General features: G+C 36.7%; 1 protein-coding gene and 1 long non-coding RNA gene across 4 annotated transcripts in view; both read right to left on the reverse strand.

The window, feature by feature from the left end:
* Positions 1-2,718: 2,718 nt before the first annotated feature.
* LOC311098002 lies at positions 2,719-3,654 on the reverse strand. Its single transcript, XR_014609354.1, has 3 exons — positions 3,543-3,654; positions 3,050-3,181; positions 2,719-2,832 (listed from the first exon to the last, which is right to left on the reverse strand). It is a non-coding gene; the product is annotated as an uncharacterized lncRNA (long non-coding RNA).
* Positions 3,655-18,435: 14,781 nt separating this feature from the next.
* Positions 18,436-22,087, reverse strand: part of LOC311097374 (lymphocyte antigen 6B-like) — a 61,409-nt gene continuing 57,757 nt past the window's right edge. For 2 of the 3 annotated variants that reach the window (XM_084136995.1, XM_084136994.1), the window contains one exon: positions 18,436-18,617. In XM_084136995.1, coding sequence (XP_083993121.1) covers positions 18,550-18,617 — 68 coding nt within the window. In that variant the 3' untranslated portion in view covers positions 18,436-18,549. Of the gene's footprint in view, positions 18,618-18,949; positions 19,103-19,257; positions 19,378-19,465; positions 19,565-22,087 lie in introns of those variants that run through there. The other variant, XM_084136993.1, reaches the window with a different exon arrangement.

Below are 22,087 nucleotides of genomic sequence, written 5' to 3' on the forward strand. Positions count from 1 at the left end.
GATTCACCAAATCACGATACAGTGCAATATGATTTCTATACGATTCAGCAATGTGATTCAATGCAATACACAATGCAACACCCCATGAAACATGGTGATGAGAAACCATTTGGAGAGGAGAAATCAATCTACATATCAAATATTGGTAACTTTCTAAATAATAAAAGTATAGCGCATAATAATTATATATATGAATAAATAGTTTTTTTTTTTACTGATATATTAGAAACTTACCATCCCTTCTACCCACCATTGAGGTCCCCCAGAACCGGACCTCTATAATAAAGGTTGTGAAATATTTGCTAGATATTATATTCTCTAATTTGGTGCTGCATGAATACATTTTACATTAATGACAACTAAAAACCACACACACAGTTGAGAAAGAAAATTTATGTGTAACAGTATAATGGATCCGTGCCTCAGTTCTTAAAGTGACTAATTTTCCTTCTGCCAAATTATGAGATATTTTTAATACTATCTATATGGCAGTTTTCTCAATGCTATCGACTTCAAAATTGTGGCCAGTGAAATTGCGGAGTGGCTAGTAACTTTGGAAAACCACTAACCACAGGAGCTGGTGAGCAAAAAAAGTTAATGTCAAGTGTAAGAAGTCAGAACTGAGAGTTATAAAGTCAAATTCTGACGAAAATTTGTACTTTATAACTTGCAATAGCGACTTTATATTGCGCAAATCTGAGAAAAAAGATGTAAACTCGCAATTGCAAGGAAAAAAAGTCAGAATTGTAAGATTAAAAAGTCACAATTACCTTTTTTAATTTTTATTCTGTGGCGGAAACAAGTTTCTATAGATTATGGACAATGTTGCTGTGTTTACAAGGTGTGAACTTCGTATAGGTGTTCATCAACATGAATGAATGAAAAGACACAGGAAGTGGATTTGCGGCAATGTTTATTCATTGGAACAAAATAAAGAAAGACATTGTTTGCTTCATTGTTTGCATGAAAAACCTGTGACAACGGCTTAAAGAAAAGCCCTAACAAATATTAATAGAGCGCAAATTATCAAATTGTAGTTATTGCTACTTATGGTCAAATATAATAATCAACACTCAAACAAAAACTGAATTATTTATAAAAATGTAATTGCATAATGTGCATGAGGTGAAATAGACAAAAGTATTTGAGAAATGTTACCGCTCATCATATCTGATTATTTCTGTTGTTGCTTTTGTGATCTTTAAAGGTGCTCTAAGTGATGTTGACGTCTAGCTCGACCCTCCCTCCTCCTTATCCGCGCACTAACCCCCCAAACCCCACCCCCAAATCCTTCTTGCCAGTTATTGGCTGGAACAGTTTGTTATGTTTCCTGGTGCGGGTTGGGCCAGTTTGTTTTTGTTGCCGTTCGTAGAGCCTGGGCTGTCTACAGAGACCGCTTTTTTTTACAGTGTGTTCAGGGGACAGGCAGCTAGCGGATAGTGAGGAGATGTTTGCTGTATGTGACAAAAAATGTGTATATATATATATATATATATATATATATATATATATATATTAGTCGAAGATTTGATGCTTCAATAGGAGGAGCCTGATTCGACTACCAACCTCATGGTCGAATCTTCGCAGAGGTGTTATGAAACAAGGATCATGCCATTTTGGCTATATGGGGGTGCTTAATGTCTGATTTCACATCTAACTACCGGTTTTCTGCAAATAAGTTAATATATAGCCTGTTATGATAATGCTGTAAATAGAAATGTGAAAAGAAAGCAGCTTTTAATAAATATTTTTAACGTTCGTGAATATATCCAGCCACCCCTGTGACAGATTTAAGTTTCACTTTCCACGATCCGTGATAAACAGAGGAGCATCTTGGCGGCAGGCATTTAAATCTTTAACAATGTCTGGGATAAGAAAATCTAAAGTGTGGATGCACACCATCAGAAAGGATATTCTCCAAGGCTGGATTTAGCATCAGGAAAACCATGATCGCACTTCTGGCAGCCAACGTTAACAAGTTGGTTTTCCTCGTTTAACTTGAAAAACGTTTTTAAAACACACTTTAACGTGGCTTAATGTATATTAAGAGAGTGACGTTAAAAGACCAAACTCAGTAAAGACCATACTAAGCATACTATGTACAGAAAAGCAGATGAGCGCAGAATATGAACGTACCGCGTTTTCTTTATAATAGTTTCTAGTATAATAGTTTTCTATGGGAGAAAAATGCTTAACATGTAATTAAACGTGTTGCGTTCATATTCTGGGCTCATCTGCTTTTCTGTAGGCTATATGGTAAGCTATGCTTCCCCCCCCCCCCCCCCCCAAACACACACACTAGCAAGAATTGACGATTCTGATTCGACTATTAAAATCCTTAGCCGGGGACACCCCTAATATATTCTGTGCAGCGTGTCACATTGTTGAATCTGAGGATCTGCTGTATTCAGTGCATCATGAAGTAGGAGAGCAGAGAACAGCAGAGGAACAGGAAGCTCTGGGTGACACTCTGAGCCCCGTTACACAGGTTCCCCTCACAACACGAGATGCTCGCAACACTAGGAACCAATGCAGTGGCGTCACAAACTGATTTAGAGACACAGCCTTTTACTACCAATGTCTGGTCTCCCAAAGCAGCTGATGAAAAGAAAGAAAACAATGGTTGATTCAGTCTAAGCTGGACATTGGTATATGTGATCTGTCAAATCCTTAAAGTGGAAAAACAAAATGAATGATGATATTATTTTGACAGATTCTCACCTGTTGCTTTAATACAGCGGTCTTCAGTCCCTGAACAGCTCGTTATGTTTAAGCAGCTGTGCCCATCACAATAGAAACATTTCTTTCCATTGGGGACATTAGAGCTGAGATCTACATCAGGGGGAAAACAAGTGTTCTTTCATTTTGTTTTTTGTACAAAATGGAACATCTAATGAAACAACAATAATCCTTTAGAGGCTCCATTCAGTCAATTCCTGACAGAAAATCAATCTACCCTGCTTTTTTTTTTCTTGATTGAATTTCATATGGAGGTAAAATGAGTGTTGACTTTAAAGAAGATTTGCACATGATAATTGAAGTACAATACCTGGAACATCTTTGGCATTACAAAGGTCAGTGTCACAGCAGAAAGAAGACATCTTTAAAACACTGAAGTTCATGGACCAGTTTTGACAGGCAGCAGCACAACTTTTAACACTCACTTTAGAAGTAATGTCACCTAAAAAGGGAAAGACTGGTTCAACTTCACATTATTTTGATGAAAAAAAATTATTCATGAATATGCTCAGAAGTAGAAAGCAACAGTGAGTTAAAAAAGAAACACATGTATTATCTCACAGATGCAAAACAATGCATTTTTTCTAATTTCAAATCATTTTGTTGTTAATACAAACTGTATTGATAGCAAAGCAAGAAAACGAATTACACAAATTAAATGCAAAAATTAAATAGCAGAAACATTATATAAATGAGTGAATTTGTGAGAAGTAACATTTACACTGTCGCAGGACCGGTAAATTATCACAGAATCTCCATCAGTCAAATGTAACAGTAAATGTCAAAAACAACACTGGACTTACCAATTTGTGTCACAGCTGTTGAACACTTGGATAATCCACTGGGACAAGTCAACTGCTGTTGTACACAAGAACCCATCTGACTCGTGCACTCATAACATTTGAGAGAGTGTCCTTTAGAAATAAAACAGAGAGACAGTGAGTAACATAAGTTATTGGTATTTGTACACCATAATAATTCAAGCAATTTGTCTTTGTACCTGCTGTGAAAAGAATGAACAGGAGAAAAACTGAGATTTGCAGATCCATCTTTGATCAGGAGGAGAATGAAATAATGCATCTGTTTAAGCACTCATTTTATAGCTTATCAAAAGGGGAGGATCCTCATGAGAAAATTATATTTTTAAAGGTGACTATAATTGGGTCCCCGGTGCATCTACCAACCCAGAAAACATGAAAAGTGACAACCCAGTAACTTTGTTTTGGTAAACCTTTCTCTGCAAGCATGTCAAAAAATAAGCCGATCAGATTTCGCTCCCCTTTTTTGATGTAGGAATGGGATCTTATTATAATATAACCGCCCCTTAATATGCACGTTTCCACCCACGGCGACAACAGTGTAACCAGTTCTAATGCAATGGCAAAAGTTTGAGCAAATCATGCAAACTGTTCTGTCATTGGCTGTACAGACGAAAATATAAAGTCCCAGCCTCAGATGAGACCAGAGCAGTGGATTAATTTTATTTTCAACGTAAATCCTCCAGAAACAGATGAATCAATTGTAGTATTTCAACTTTTTTCTCGATATTTAACGAGTTTAATCTCGCATTATAATGACTTTAATCTCAAGATGTTTTTATTTTTTTATTATTGCTTGGCCATTTTCCTCTTCCGTAGGCTACATGAGGGATGATCAAACAGATTTAATTTTTACTCTTAAACGAGACACGCATAATAGTATCCAACTGCAGAGCCGCAACGCTCATGAATTTGAAAAGAAGGCTGGGTCTCGAGCGAGACACGTTGAAAAAGCTGTGATGATCACCTAATGCATATTTAAATAGAAAAATTATTAAAAAAGCTTACTGTAAACAGCACGGAGTTATCACGTAATCCCCATAAGAACTTTGATTGGCCCAAAGCAGACTTCGTACATCAGCACGTTCTGATCTTCGCACAGAGCACATTACCACTAATTTACTGGTAATCTTAGAACTTCCTTTTACTGGTAATTTGCCAGAACTGATTTAGTCTACCGGTATTTTTGAAAAGGTTCACACATGATCTCTTACCGGTAATTTACCAGTAAAGACATTTAATACCGGTAATATTCTTGTTTCTGCTTAAAGGATGGCTATTGGCAAGTCAAACTTGACACAGATTCCTCCCTGCCATGCACATTCACCACACTGTGGGGTAGATACAGATTCAAACGTCTGCCATTTGGTGTCAAATCTGCTAGTGAAGTCTTCCAGCAGTACAATAACGAAGTGTTTGGTGACATAAAAGGTGTACATATCGTAGCTGATGACATGATTGTCGCCACTGCTACAGAACAAGAACATGATGTCATTGTTGCTAAAATTATGGAGAGAGCGAAAAAACACAATGTGAAATTCAACCCTGACAAGATTCAGTACAAGGTGAACAATGTTCATTTCATGGGACATGTGATAACTCCACAGGGTGTGAGAGCAGATGATGGCAAGATACAGGCAATAGTGAGCATGCCAACACTCACAGACAGACAATAACTACAGCGTCTTTTGGGCATGAGATATCTCACCCCGTTTATCCCAGGTGAGGCATCACTTACAGCGCCTCTCAGACAGCTGCTGAGAAAAGACATTGCATTCCAGTGGGAACCTGAACATGACATGACATTGTCTGCGCTCAAAACGGCACTGATCAACACACAAGTTCTCAGGTACTATGACCCAAACACAACGCTCACCATACAAACAGACACATCCAAAGATGGCTTAGGATCATGTCTGCTGCAGGAGGGGCAACCAATAGCATAAGCATCTAGGGCTTTAACAGATACGGAAAAGAACTATGCCCAGATTGAGAAGGAGCTACTGGCGATTGTTTTCTCGACCAAAAAGTTTCACCAGTATGTATATGGACGCAGTGTGAATGTCCAGTCGGACCATAAGCCATTGGAGGCTATATTCAAGAAGCCACTGAGCAAAGCACCACCGATACTCCAACGTATGCTCTTACAGCTACAGAGATATGACCTCATTGTCCAGTCACACCAGGGAAAGACATGTTAATTGCTGATGCATTGTCATGTGCCGTTGCTGAAGGTCACCACTCATGTACAGATGACCTCAGTGATGAAAGAGTTGTATATGCACTTGAAGCATCACAGGCTCTCAGTGAAGACATGCTAAAGCAGCTTACAGACGCTACTGCAAGAGACAGTACTCTCCAGCTGCTTGTGAAAATGCAAAAAACAGGATGGCCGACGCATAGAAAGCAACTCGATCTCTCAATTCAACAGTACTGGCCTGTTAGACACACTGTGGCTGTGCAAGATGGTGTATTAATAGTATCTGACAGGATCATGATTCCTGAGACAATGAGATCAGAGATGCTTAAGAAACTACATATCCCACATCAGGAGATGCAACGTACGAAAGCACATGCCAGAAAGTTCATGTATTGGCCTAGTGTGACCAAACATATTGAACAGATTGTCGAAACATGTCCAACGTGTGAACAGTTTCAGCCCAGGAACAAGAAAGAGCCACTCATCTCTCATGAAGTACCAGAGCTCCCCTGGTTAAAAGTTGCAGCTGACCTCTGCAAGTTGCAGAGGTCAGTCGTTTCTTCTGATTGTTGATTAAACTGTATGTCAAAGTTTTCTGAGGTGATGGATATCAAAGACAAAACTGCACCCACAGTGATTGCAAAAATGAAAGCAGTGTATGTCAGGCACGGCATTCCTAAAGAGCTAGTGTGTGACCACATACCATTCGCAAGCTATGAAATGAAGAAATTCGCAGCTGAATGGGGCATCAAACTGACACACTCAAGTCCGGCCTACCCTCAGTCAAATGGGTGGGCAGAGAGAACTATAAAAACTGTGAAAAGCATCCTGAAAAAAGCGGAACAATCAGGGACGGACCATCACCTTGATTTGCTTTCGATAAGGAATACTCCTGTCACTGGCATGTCTTATTCACCAGCGCAAGTTCTGATGGGAAGAGTACTGAGGAGCATCTTACCAGCATCCAGTGAAGTCCTGCGACCAACTACTCCCAAAGGTGTTCATCAGCCGCCCCAAACCCTGCAAAAGAAGCAAGGGTGTCACTACAATATGGGAGCAAAAGCCCTGCCAGAACTGCATGCAGGTCATACCGTATTGAAACAGACGGAGGGTGGCAGCCGGGTCTCATTATTTCCAAACGAGATGAGCCAAGGTCATACAATGTTTTTAAAAGCAGCAAGACGACAGTTTCGTTGCAACAGGCGCCACCAAAGGAAAACAATTCACAAGCACACAGAAACATTTAATCCTGCAGATGAGCCTAATGACGGTGCACACTCCAACATCCCAGAGGCACATGAAGTGAGAGATCGGTTTGCACAGGGTGTACCAGATCAATCCTTACATAAAACCAGTACCACAATCACCAGGAGTGGTCGGGTGGTGAAAGTTCCTGTGAGGTTTCAGGACTACTGTATGAACTGACTATAAGTTTGCCTAGTAATTAAGGTTAGACATGTTAAGCTTTGAACTGCTTATTTAACAAGATTGTTACGTACGCCGCGCTACGTAATTTTTGTTTGAGATTCGAAGAAGCAGCATGGCGAGTCAGGAGCAATCCGATGAAAAGTTGCCATTTGGCAAGGTGGAGATATAAGCACTACTTCAAATTCATTGAGGTCAAAGGCAAGAACTAGTGGTGGAACGGTACATGTATTCGTATTGAACATACATTTACACGGAGAATACACGGTATAAAAATAAATAAAACTCGTGTGCAAATGAATTAATTAATGAGAGAGAGAGAGAGGGGGGGGCGCGGGCGCGATCGAAAAGTTGCAAAGTGTTTACATTTGTGTGTGTGTGTGAGAGAGAGAGAGAGAGAGAGAGAGAGAGAGAGAGAGAAAGAGAGGCGCGGGCGCGATCGAAAAGTCGCAAAGTGTTTACATTTGTGTGCGTGCGTGTGTGTGTGTATGAGGCGCGGACGCGATCGAACAGTGGAAACATAAAAACATAATCCGTAATTTTGTTTATGGACATTCAAACTGCAAAGTGTTTAAGTTACTGCTAATTAAAATTTTAAGGAAAACAAATATATTAATCTGAAATGTAGCAAATTAATTTTCAATTCATTTAGGTACAATTACCAAACATATCTCAAGGTCTTTTTGTCTTTTTATTAATTTAATTAATAAACTAATTATATAAAACATATATAATGTTATATAATGTGCACAGTCAGTGCACTACAAATAAACTGGTTCAATGCCTACTTTATTAATAAAACTTTTAATAAAGAGTTGAGAGAGGTTGATTTAATTTGCTAGAGTTAAATGCACTTTATATGGTGTAACTGTTTACTTTTCTTACAAAGATAATGCTTGAAGTGCAGGATAAACCTCTTGCTGTCTGTCGACGTGCAATAAATATCGAAAGTTATGTACAAACACCTGTCTGTTCTACTCATTTCAACTGACTTGTGAAAACTGCTCAAAAAAATCCAAATTCTTTGACAAATAGCAACTTTTTTTTTAACAGTAACGCAAATAGTTACTTTCCCTGGTAACGAGTTACTTTTATTATAGAGTAATTCAGTTACTAACTCTTTTGGAACAAGTCGTGAGTAACTATAACTAATTACTTTTTTAAAGTAACGTTCCCAACACTGTTAGTTAGTATAGTTTAGTTATAGCGTCTTGTACGCTGAAGATGTTTCTTTCTACCTCTTTTGTTGATAGTGAGTTTAGTTCTTTAACTTTAGTTAAAGGGGCTTTTTGTTATATTCAGTTTTTGATTTAAGCACCACTCTCTTGCTCCTTCCTCTTCCCCAGATTGTCTGTTGATCTGTTTATTCTTGTTACGTTGTACTAATTGTAAATATTCATTACTTTATTATTCTTCATTACATTTTTCCTTTGTTACTACTTCACTTTATTGCAGTTGAAGAATTAAAATCTTTCAACTCAGTTATGGATGGTTGTCTGTTCCTTTTCTATTGCAATTCCCGTTACTATATTGACACACACATGCAAAACTTTTGTTAGGTCTAATAATATTCCTAGACAAATAATATCTAATTAACGAGGGACGTAACAAAGATGTTTGCTATAAATGAGAAGGACAATGTTCCTGTTATGTGGACTGTATTGGACCTGTTAAGAGCTATATTTAGTGTTCTTATATCCTGTTTATGTCCAACAGTGTGTTGGTTAGACAAAAATTTGCTAATATGAATGAAGTGTGTGCCATTTCGTTCAAAAGTTTGATAATGCTATGTAGTTTTGGTTGCAGTGCTTCATTTTGCAGGATATATTAGGTATTTTGCAGTTTGGGTGTGTGGTTTTGTGAATTGTGTTAAAGGGATAGTTCACTTTGAAATAAAATGTTGGTATGTTTTAGCTTACCTCAAGGGCATCCAAGATGTAGGTGTCTTTGTTTCCGCAGTAGTTTAAATTTTGATATTTTTAGGTCAAACCGTTCTTGTCTGTCAGTCATATAATGCAGGTCTATGGTCACTATCTCAAAGAGCATTCACAGAGAAGTCCAAATTAAACAATTCCCCATCGTAAGTACACATTGATGGCCTAAGACACGAAACGAGCGGTTTGTGTGAGAAAGCGAACAGTATTTATATTGTTTTTACCTCTTGTACACAACCATGTCCAAGTGATCTGAGGGCGCGCGCGCTTCCTGGTGTGTGACGTGTCAATGTCCTCGTCGTCGTCTTGTAGTTGTGGCATTGCTATGTTCCATTCTTGACAACATATGCTCTCCACTTCTGTTGGCATCTCACAACTTGTTACAAGAACACCACCAATTTTGAAGAGATCTGTCTCTCTGAGGCTTGAAGACGTGCTGCTGCAGCGGATGCTTCCTCCATATCACTCTGAGTTCTTGATCTGTGTATTCTGGTTCAAATAAATATGGTTGTGAAAAAAATTCAACGTTGTCTGTTGATATATCAAAATCGTCTTCCATTGCGATTGTAAGTTCCTTACCATTTTCTATTTACACAGTTTCTGGGTCAAAGACATAGAAACAGCATTTACTGTACAACCATCAAGCAAAATGCCATCCTATTTTTGCAAGTTTTTATATGAACATACTTTTTATTGAAACCAAGTTGCAAATTCACATCAAGTTTAGATGTTTGTACATACTCTCAGAAATAAATAGTAATCATTTTTGACACTTTACAATAAAGTTCCATTTGTAAATATTTGTTAACATGAACTTAGATTGAAAAATACAAAACTATAAATCTCATTTAATGTTAATTTCAACATTTACTAATACATGATTAAAACTGTTATCATTTAATGGACCTGAGATGACATGAACTAACAATGAATAGTTGAGTTTTTACCGGTTTTTCAAATTGCTTAGACATTAAAAGTGGAACCTGAGGCTCACTCAGAGAAACAATTCACACATACCGAATCTTCAGAGCAAGTCTGCAAAACTACAAGCACATTATATGCTTTAAACTCAGTTTGCTATTGTAAAACAAACTTTTTGCAAAACTTTAAACACAGTTCTACATTACACACGTCTTTCAAAACTAACAGCTCTTTTGTTTCATCCAGGAAACCCTGCCATTTAAATGCCACACTCATTTACTGATGACCTACACCCAATGATCATGTGTGAAAACACTTAGCCTATACATAAATTTATCACTTAGGAACTAGTTTTGAGAAAGAAAGAAATTATTTTACCCCCCTTGAATATCTGTTCATAGTGTAAATATACAGGTGCTGGTCATATAATTAGAATATCATGAAAAAGTTGATTTAATTCAGTAATTTCATTCAAAAAGTGAAACTTGCATATTATATTCATTCATTACACACAGACTGATATATTTCAAATGTTTATTTCTTTTAATTTTGATGATTATAACTGACAACTAATGAAAATCCCAAATTCAGTATCTCAGAAAATTAGAATATTGCTTAAGACTAGTGATGTTACGTATGACACTGAAGCTTCGATGCGCGTATCACACAAGCGACACAATTTCTAGTGAAGCCCCGTTTCGGGGTGTGTATTGGTTTACTAGAGTCACGTGATCGACGACAAACGAAGCCTCACTTTGTCAAATCACGTGCGCGTTTCGCTTTGGGTGTCAGAAGGCTCGAACTCCAGATCGTATTTAACGAGCCAGGGGTGCGTTTCCCGAAAGCATCGTTAGCCAACTAGGTCGCAAGTTCCCTCGTTACCAATAGAGTTCAATGGACATTGCGATGAACTTGCGACCATAGTTGGCCAACGATGCTTTCGGGAAACGCACCCCAGTCTGGTTGATGGGTTTGTGAGGAGAGTGCTGTAGGGGAGAGCCGGGACAGTTGAAACACTTTTCAGATAAATGTCGTTTTCTAAGATAAGGTTACAGATAGATTTTTTATTTTTTTGTGATTAACATCTCACATATGTGTTCTCTTAGTATCATGTGTTATTCGGTACAAATATAGAATGATTTAAGTAAAATTTGACTTTGAACGGGAGTTGTGCTTTGTTTCAATTGCTCTGATTGAAACACAGGGGTGGGACGGATGAAACATAACAGTTTAAACGGCAACTATTCATCTAATGCTTATTTTTGTGAACAATATCTGACAAGTAACTTATGTACATATTGTTACAAACATATTTTGTAATTTATTTTAATTTAAAGGTTCATATTAACCATTTTTGTTCTGTCGCCCAATAAATAATCGGCGATAAGCCTATGCGCATTTTGTAATCTTTCTAATAGGCTTTTGACGAAGATAAACAAATCCGTTTACAATTAATTTCCTTACATTTCTTCCTTGAGTCATATTGAGTGTTTGCTAGTTGAATAGCCTGTTATTATGAAGAAAACGAGGTCAACCAGAAGACCATAAATTAAATTTATTGAAGATTGAACAATTGATGATTATTACAGAGATAGCATGTGTTTTGTAATTGAAAATTGATTTGCATTAAAAGAAACACAAGTCTAGAAACAGTATATGAATCTATGAACAGTATAGGCTATGACCAGGTTTAACGTGCAGGACGCGCTGTCGGGACGGTTTAAACACTGTTTCAACCGTCCCGACAGCGCCTCCTGTCATTTAAACCTCTTTTGCCCTTAAACTAAAAAACTCTGATATTGCACACTTAAGGGTGTGTTGCAGTACTAATACACCTGCCGTATTATCATTACAATTGCACATGAAACAATAAATCCAACTTGTCAGTCAAAAAAAAGTACCGCACGAAAGAATTCACTTACAGCACTCAAAAACAGCTTTGCGGCTTTAACTCCAAAACAGCACGACGTAAAGAAGAAATGTTTTCGCGGGTATGGTAGGCATTGCGTGCTGTACGTGCTGACGAAATTTGACGTACATGACGTGAGTGGTTTTCAAGTAAATCTCAGTGTTTCATCCGTCCCGCGTTTCAATCGTCCCTCCTCTCCCCTACTTTGAAAGTTATAATCAATATATAACATTTAAATAACCAAAATGTATTTTTCACTACTTAGGCTATTATGTTTTGTTTTGTTGTTGTGTCTTTTTGTTTTTGTAAAATCTTTGTACTTTTGGTGACTTACAGAGACATACAGAGAGCTGAAGATCCACTTGAATACTGGAGAATGCAGAAACAAGTCTACCCCCACCTATATACATTGGCATTACAGTTTCTTTGTAGCCTACCCCGGCCTCCTCTGTACCATGTGAAAGAGTGTTATCTAAGGCTGGGGAAGTACTGTCTAAGAGGAGAAATAGACTCATCCCCAACACTGTGAAACAACTTTTATTTCTTAATAAAAATAATTAAAAACTTTATCACCTTTCTGTCATTCCTACAGTTACATAAGCACTATCAGTAACAAGTGTCACATTTAATAACAGATGATCCTATCAGACAATGTCCTTATGTGTGTGTGTGTGTGTGTGTGTGTGTGTGTAGAGAGAGAGAGAGAGAGAGAGAGTAGGCCTACATTAAATCTTATTGAATCATATAAGCTTATATTATATTTTATTGTCACACTTTAATGGGAAAATTAATTTATTTAATGAACAAATCAAACACAAACATGTAAGGCTTTTATTTGCACACATAACATTGAAACTATGGAGTGTGTTGTGGTTGCTTCATCTGCCAGAGCTTCTAACACAGGATTCTGGCTGCTTTATTTTAAATAAGCACCAGACGGCGCTGTTCTCGACACTCTCAAAGCTTTGAATCTTTTCCCAGAGCAGTCAGGGGAAAGCCTCAGTGATTCATGAGGCTTCATTTCCCCATCCCTACTTAAGACCCATACAAAAAAAAGGATTTTTAGAAATGCTGGCCAACTGAAAAGTATGAGCATGTACAACACTCAATACTACAATAGTTGGGGCTCCTTTTGCCTGAATTACTGCAGCAATGCGGCGTGGCATGGAGTCGATCAGTCTGTGGCACTGCTCAGGTGTTATGAGAGCCCAGGTTGCTCTGATAGTGGCCTTCAGCTCTTCTGCATTGTTGGGTCTGGTGTATTGCATCTTCCTCTTCACAATACCCCATAGATTTTCTATAGGGTTAAGGTCAGGCGAGTTTGCTGGCCAATTAAGAACAGGGATACCATGGTCCTTAAACCAGGTACTGGTAGCTTTGGCACTGTGTGCAGGTGCCAAGTCCTGTTGGAAAATGAAATCTGCATCTCCATAAAGTTGGTCAGCACCAGGAAGCATGAAGTGCTCTAAAACTTCCTGGTAGACGGCTGCGTTGACCTTGGACCTCAGAAAACACAGTGGACCAACACCAGCAGATGACATGGCACCCCAAACCATCACTGACTGTGGAAACTTTACACTGGACTTCAAGCAACGTGGATTCTGTGCCTCTCCTCTCTTCCTCCAGACTCTGGGACCTTGATTTCCAAAGGAAATGCAAAATTTACTTTAATCAGAGAACATAACTTTGGACCACTCAGCAGCAGTCCAGTCCTTTTTGTCTTCAGCCCAGGCGAGACGCTTCAGACGCTGTGTCTTGTTCAAGAGTGGCTTGACACAAGGAATGCGACAGCTGAAACCCATGTCTTGCATACGTCTGTGCGTGGTGGTTCTTGAAGCACTGACTCCAGCTGCAGTCCACTCTTTGTGAATCTCCCCCACATTTTTGAATGGGTTTTGTTTCACTATCCTCTCCACGGTGCTTGGACACAGAGCTCTGTGAGCAGCCAGCCTCTTTAGCAATGACCTTTAGTGTCTTGCCCTCCTTGTGCAAGGTGTCAATGGTCGTCTTTTGGACGACTGTCAAGTCAGCAGTCTTCCCCATGAATGTGTAGCCTACAGAACGAGAGACCATTTCTCTCAGTTCCCTTTGCAGGTGTTTTGAGTTAACTAGCTGATTAGAGTGTGGCACCAGGTGTCTTCAGTATTGAACCTTTTCACAATATTCTAATTTTCTGAGATACTGAATTTGGGGTTTTCATTAGTTGTCAGTTATAATCATCAAAATTAAAAGAAATAAACACTTGAAATATATCAGTCTGTGTGTAATGAATGTATACATTATACAAGTTTCACTTTTTGAATGGAATTACTGAAATAAATCTCTCTCTCTCTCTCTCTCTCTCTCTCTCTCTCTCTCTCTCTATATATATATATATGATAATAAATGTTACAGGTTTTTAAAATTGCTTTCAAACAATTTCTCAAACTATGACTTCTTTTCTCGAAACTCTACACACAAAGCAACAAAACACACACAAAGAACATAAAAAACGACACACATCTCTTGCAAAAGCAAACAATTCATTCAAAACTATTTTAACTCATCTAAAAATTGTGTTTTTGTAACTATACATCATCCATCCAGCCATCAAATGATTAGCCATGTATGTATGTATGATCTTTTTAGTGATTCTCATTAGCTACATAAACCTGTGACCTCAGTCAGCATTTGTCATTGCATGCGATGGCCTTGTGAACAATTTTTCAGTGAGACAAAGTGACAAAAATAATGTTTTGCTGTGGTTTTTGTGAATGGGTGTGGTGCTAGTGAAATGAGTGTCTCTGTGGTTGTGTGAATATCACTGAGTAGGAAAAACGGAAAAAGTGCATTTAATGCTGCATTTGTAGCATGGAGTCTTGCGTGGTGAGCGTGCATACAGGCCATGGCGGTGGAGTGCATTACTTACTGTTTTCTTTGAGACAACAGTACCTGCTATCTGCAGGTCTTTTTGAAGCTCTCCACAAGTGATCCTTGGCTCTTGGACAACTCTTCTGATTATTCTTTTCACTCCTCTATCAGAAATCTTGCGAGGAGCACTGGCCGAGGCAAATTTATGGTGAAATTATTGTCTTTCCACTTCCGTATTATGGCCCCAAAAGTGCTCACTGGACCATTCAGAAGCTTAGAATGGCGCCTATAACCAATGCCATCATTATGTTTTGCAACAATTAGGTTGCGAAGGTCTTGAGACAGCTCTTCGCTTTTACCCATCATGAGATGTGTCTTGTGTGACACCTTGGCAATGAGACCTTTTTGTAGGCCATCATTTGGGACTGAACCAGCTGTTATTAATTTCCACTGATAGGGGGCTGGATTGCTTTTTAATTACTGTAAGTTTTCAGCAGTTGTCTTGGCTTTCCATGCCTTTTTGCGCCTCCCTTTCTTCATGTGTTCAATACTTTTTCCATGTGTCATTTCACATTATTACACATAACTTAATTTCTGAACTTATTTTTGTTTGTTTCTTTGTATGTATGGCTTACTTGGGTTGTTACCAACATCTGGTGAAAATTTCATGTCAATAGCACCTTTGGAAATATATTTACTGAGAAAAATGATGACGTGTTCAATACTTATTTCCCCCGCTGTATTTGTGGATCGATGTGTGTGTGAGGATGTAGATGACAGTGGAATGAGTGGTCTTCTGAAATGAAAAGTCTTTGCTTTGGTTTCAGGTTTTTCTTCTTTTAGTCAGTGTGTGTGTGTGTGTGTGCGTGCGTGCGTGCGTGCGTGCGTGTGTGTGTGTGTGTGTGTGTGAGGATGTAGATGACAGTGGAATGAGTGGTCTTCTGAAATGAAAAAGTCTTTGCTTTGGTTTCAGGTTTTTCTTCTTTTAGTGTGTGTGTGTGTGTGTGTGTGTCACTGAGTGTGTCACTGAGTAAGAGAATTAATGTTACAGGTTTTTAAAATTGCTTACTCAATTTGTTTTTTTTTTCTTTTCTCGAAAGCTGTGTGGCTTTGTGTTTAGTTTCGAGAAAAGAAGAAAAAAAGAAATTGAGTAAGCAATTTTTTTTGCTTAAATTGAATAAGCAAAAAACACACACACACACAACATACAAAACGACACACATCTCTTGCAAAAGCAAACAATTCATTCAAAACTATTTTAACTCTTCTAAAAATGGTGTTTTTGTAACTATACATCATCCATCCAGCCATCAAACGATTATCCATACACATCAAACTACACATGGATGTGAAAATTGTAAAACACTAAAATCTCGTGTCTTTTGCTTGTTCAGTGTGTGGAGTGAACAGGAGTTTGTCACACGTACATGTATGCACACAAATACACTGTATATACAGCATGTATGCACAACTGATGAACTTTACAATTATTGAACTGAATCAAAACTGAACTGGCTTGAGCTAAATAATGACACTATTGGCTTTCAGATCTTACACACAGCGAGTCAATTTTATAAACACTACAGATCATTCGTTAGACACTACATCAAAACGAAATAAAAAAATGGCTGAATGTCTCAAATGTAAGCGAGAGCAGTTGTGGATTATAGTCTTATTGTTTCTAAGCATTTCAAACATTTGATTGGTTAGTTGAACAACCATAAGCACATTTTCATGAAATGAAAAACACATTTCTCTTATACGATCTCAAAGTATCTCATTTTCTGTGTATGAAAGAAATGTTTGTGTTTTGAATTTTCTAATTATTATATAAATAATAATCTTTTCTTTTCTTCTCTTCTCATAATGATGAGGCAGTATATTTGTTTCAAATTTGTTCATTACAGTTTTTCTCAATCGATTTGACACATTTCTCCAAATGAATGTAGCTGCTCTCAAAACAATTAACACAACAAACTAAACACTCTTATGTTGGTAAAACATTTCATTATTCACTGCATAATGAAGCACTGAATTTTATTCTAATAATGCATTTATCATAAATAAATAGTAACATCAAAACTACAAGTGTGTTCTGTGTTGATTTGATGATAAATTCAGCTTGTATACACAAATACATGAATTAAAATGTATGTTTTTCATGTTCTTTTATTGTGTTCTTCAAAGTTCCTTACAGTTTTTTCCAATTGCTAACACACTAAAATGACATGCACAGCACAAGTATTTAAACTGACACACAGCAAAACCGCTTCTCCAAAAGTCTGAACACATTTTCTGCTTTACACACATTTTGCGATTCAAAAGGGCACTTTTTAAACGCACTGAACACGGTTCTCTGCACAAGACACAACAATCTGACATAAAGTCACATGTTTGCCATTTCAAAACACTGCCATTCAAAATGACACTAATTGGCCAATACATGAGCCACCTGGTCAAACACCTCAATGCTTAATTGTTAACACTTGAATCTTTTTCAGTTTACGTTCTTTTGTGAGCATATGTTTGTTCAGTCCAATGTAAATATATCCACTGCATGTGCATATGTTGCACTGACTTGTTTGGTGAAAAATAAAAAAATAAATGATTCAACAGCATGTGTGTGTGTCTGCAAATATTTCTGTGCATGTGAACAATCTGAAGAATTTTCTACAATTTGAACTATTTTAGTATTATGGCAAAGCATACTAAAGATAAGAGTGCTTTTCATTATGTCCAACAGTGTGTTGGTTAGACAAAAATCTGCTAATATGAATGAAGTGTGTGCCATTTTGTGCAAAAGTTTGATAATGCTATATGTAGTTTTTAGTTGCAGTGCTTCATTTTGCAGGATATATGAGGTATTTTGCAGTTTGGGTGTGTGGTTTAGTGAATTGTGTTAAGTATTTTGATAAAACCAGCCTAGTTTGCAAAATTGTATGTTAGCAATAGGAAATAACTGTAATGATGAGTTTAGTTGTATAACAATGCATTTTCGTTAAAATGTTTTAAATAAAAGTCTGCTATCATTGAATCAATGAACTTTATAGATCTTGCCTCTACTCCTTTCTAAATCCTCAACTCTTCTTGCTCCATTCCTTTCCCCTCATCTCTTTCTTCCTCTACTTCTGTTCCCCACCCTTCCTCTCCAAAACCCCTCTCTTACACTTCTTCATTTTTCCCATTCTTCTTCTTTTTTCTTTTCCCCTTTTATAGTTTTTGTAATTGAGATAGCTTTGAAACAATTAGGAGATTTGCATTCCCTGTGTTGTGTGTATTATGGTAATAACTCAGCAGATTTTTATCTGGGGCTAACTGAGAACATTACAAGCATATCAGAGTTTTGTTTGTTGTGTTTGGAAAAATGGTGCACAAATGATTGTGATTTTTGTAAAACCAATAAAAGAGCTGCAATAGTTTTTTCCCGATATATTAAAGTTTTGGTTGGCTGTATGAACTGTGAAAACATTTGAAAATTTTGTGCACAGTATTTTTAAATAAAATGATGCATGTGATTTGTAATTTGCTTGAAATGAAGGAAAATTTACATCAAGTTTAGGACAATTACAAACTGTTAAGATCACTGTGATAACTTGAGAACTTGTTTATTAAGATCATCAAATCATGATACAAAGAACAGCAGAGCAATGAACAAGCTTTATTAAGTAAAGTATTATTAAGTATAGCAATGCATCAGAATGTGAATCATATTCGCTGGTGTTTGCTGAAGAATCTGAAGAGCAGAATCTGGATTCACTGAAACATGAAGTAGAAGAGCAGAGGAGAGAAGAGCAGGAAGAAGCTTCCCTTATACATTCCATCTAATAAACATGATACAGAAATGAGTATTAATTAATAATTTAGTAGTAATAATAATAAAAATAACAGTGGTTAATAAAATGGCATGTTTATCGTTGATCAATTTCATCAGTTTTCTAAAAACAATACAAAGTACAAACTCTCAGAAAGCACTTGACAAATTCCAAGAAACTTCTTTTCACACTTTTCTAGTTTAATGCTATTTTTATCTACTGAAATTAGATTTTGTGCTCATTCTGAACAGTCACTTGTGTTTGAATTATAATAATCGTGGTGGAAAAAGGGCAACTGTTAGTTGAATACATGTAAATGTATATCAAATAAAGCACAATACCTGCTGAATTTGCTGCATTTGCTGCATTTGCTGCATTGCAAAGATCAGTGTCACAGCACTGCACAGACACTGACACTCCATTTATTTCCTTTTTGGTCCCTGGTTCACATTGAGATGCACACCCTTTATATGTGGCAGTCACCTTAGTGGAACCTGCAAAAAAGACAAACTTCCTATAATAGGCTAAAGAAACAATTCCAGAAATCATGTTCCTCTTGCAATAGACAAGTAATGGCAATTATGTGATGAGATTAACCTATAATACTTCTACTTCATATTATCACTTTCAGTAAATTTCCACTTCATACCATCAGATTTTTCGCCTGTACCGCTTGCACATTTAGAATCTCCAGCTGGACATGTCTCCTCTTTCGCGTCACAGACACCCTTTGAATCAGGTTTACACGAGTAACACTTGAGAGAATATCCTTAAAGACAGAGAGAGACATTCAGTGACCTCAGTGTACCAAATAATACAATTCAATACTTGCTGTTTTTTTTTATTTATTTTTTTACCTCCAGTGAGAAAAACGAAAAGAAGAACAGCAGACACTCGCAGATCCATCATGTATCAGGAACAGAATGAAATAACAATTTTTCCATTCCTTTTATGTCTGTTCAGAAAGGGGTGTGTTTAACAAGGAAACTGTGAAGTCGTACACAACTACAAACTCAAACACACACAGTTAATGTTTCTCCTCCAGAATAACTAATGATCAGTTTTAATTAATGGATGATAGTAATGTAAGTTAATGGTTTTAAATGAAAAGTAGAAAACTTCCTCAAGAGTTTCAATGCTGTTTGTATCTGGTTGTTATAAAGGCATTGTGAGGCTCTTCTGGCTGGTTAATAGACATTTCTGATTTCTGGCTGATAGATGTGGACAATTAATAATGTACATAATTTACATGTGTGGCTATTTCTGTAGTTAATGTTAATTAGTTCATTAGTTACAGCGTTCCAGAGAACTTTTCTCTTCCACAAGTAATGAGCAGTTACAGTTTTTTTTTTTTCAATTGCTAACAAGCATGCAAATACTGAAGTGAAACAGAAGTCTATATAGACCAAATATATAGACTTTATATATATTACAATAAAGTCATATTATTTAATGTGATAAATAATTAAATTAATAATTATTAATTAATATAATTAATAATTATAATTAATAATTATTAATTATAATTATAATTAATTAATTAATAATTAATTGTAATTATTAATCATAATTATATTAATATTTAATATAAATTCATTTTCTCTTTTTTAATTTTTTAATTTTTTCTCTTTCCAATTTGGCAGCTGGCCCGGGCCTCCAGATACCTCTGCTCTTGGCTAATTTGTTTTCTTTAAATTGAGTTTGTTATTTACTGTGTGTGCATGAGTAGATGCTAATTGATGGTGTTAATTTATTATAATGCCAATGTGAGTTTTTAACTTTGAAATTTCTAGCTATTTATTATTCAACATTGACGAATAAAATAAACTTTTCTACTTCTATCTATATATATATATATACACGACTCATGTCTTCTCACCCACCCACTCAAAACGAACCTGTGTGCCCTTAGGGCTATTAGTTCCCCGGTTCTCCGGGGTGGCGTAGTCGATCATATATTGCCATTTCTGTTAAAGTGTGGTAAACCTTTCTCAATTCTCTTACTCTCGCACCGCAACGCTACACTAGCAACAATACACTATGTCTACCAAAACACTGCAAACATGTCTCAAAATCAAATAATTTTTCAAAACACTAACATATGTCCTCATCCAACAGGAAGATTTAGTCAATCATAGCACAATGTCATAAAAACACTAACAGCAGATGGAATTACAGAAACTGCATTATTTTATATGTGTCAGGTATGCCCTTATACAACAGATAGTATATTGTATTGATCATAGATTGTGTTTTGCACTGCAGTTTCTTTTGAAACCTCACTACATTTTTGTTTGTTGGGTTTAGGTCTTTTGCTGCAGAAATTCAATAAAAAAGACCCATCTCAGAGTGCTAGAATGTACGGTTAACCTTTTGCAAATAAAGTCTTTATTGCAGCAATTCTGTCTCTGTCTTCGTTTTTGTAATGAAAAAACGAAGACAGAGACAGAATTGCTGCAATAAAGACTTTATTTGCAAAAGGACATTACTGCAAGATAACAAAAATGTTCAATATAGCTGCCATTTACAGTATTATGTGAAAATACAAAATATACGAACAGAAAAAGCACCAGAAGAATAAAAAAAGAAAAAAAAAGTCATCTTCTAATTATCTATTTGCATAATTCAATCAGCTGTTTCTCAGTAACAATAGAATTACTGTAAATACAGGGGATACATTTGTGTTTCAGTTCACAATATAAACAGCTGTTTACCTTGACTTTAGCCTGTAAGGTTAGGTTTAGAACATGGTGTTATCTGTTCTGACATACAGTATACATACAGCATACTTTAACACTTTGTACACAAATGTATAAAGTGTTAAAGCATTGGTAAATTTGGCAGTGAAAATCCATTGTTTTGGTCATGTTTGAGCTTGTGTGTAAAAGAAGTTCAAGCATTTTAAATTTGTGTTAATTGTATGCATTCTGTGTTAAAGCAACAAGAAATGTGTTAATAGTATAGCTTACACAGACGGATGTAGTGCTAACTGTGTTAAGAGTTTTGGAAAATTGTTAAAAGTACTGAAAAATCTGTCATAGCAATCGTAAAAAACTGTAAATTGGCTTGATTTCATTGAGAAACTTGTGGATTTCTTAAAAGATGGGGAAATACAAAGCAGAAGTGACGCCCAGACCGTTTTATAACATTTTTAATCGTTTGTTTCAATTTAAACAAACAAAAATATGTGTGTGGAGCACAAGGAGAAAAAGCCAATGCTGCATTCATAAACTGTATTCACCTGCACTCGCAGCGCCCTCTTGTGGCCTTGAGTTACACTTACATATTTATCATCTTCACCTGTAGAGGGGGCACAAACATTGTTTATGCAATTTTACTTTCTTTTCTTTTTTTACAATCACTGGGAAACATCCCTCAATATTACTATTGCTTAAACACATTTCTTGAAATTATGCCACCTTTTTTCAAAACTCTAAACACAAATCCATAACTTCACTTCCCCAAACTTCCTGTTTGCA

This window comes from Abramis brama (assembly GCF_963993115.1).
Source record: "Abramis brama genome assembly, chromosome: 15".
NCBI lineage: Eukaryota > Metazoa > Chordata > Actinopteri > Cypriniformes > Leuciscidae > Abramis > Abramis brama.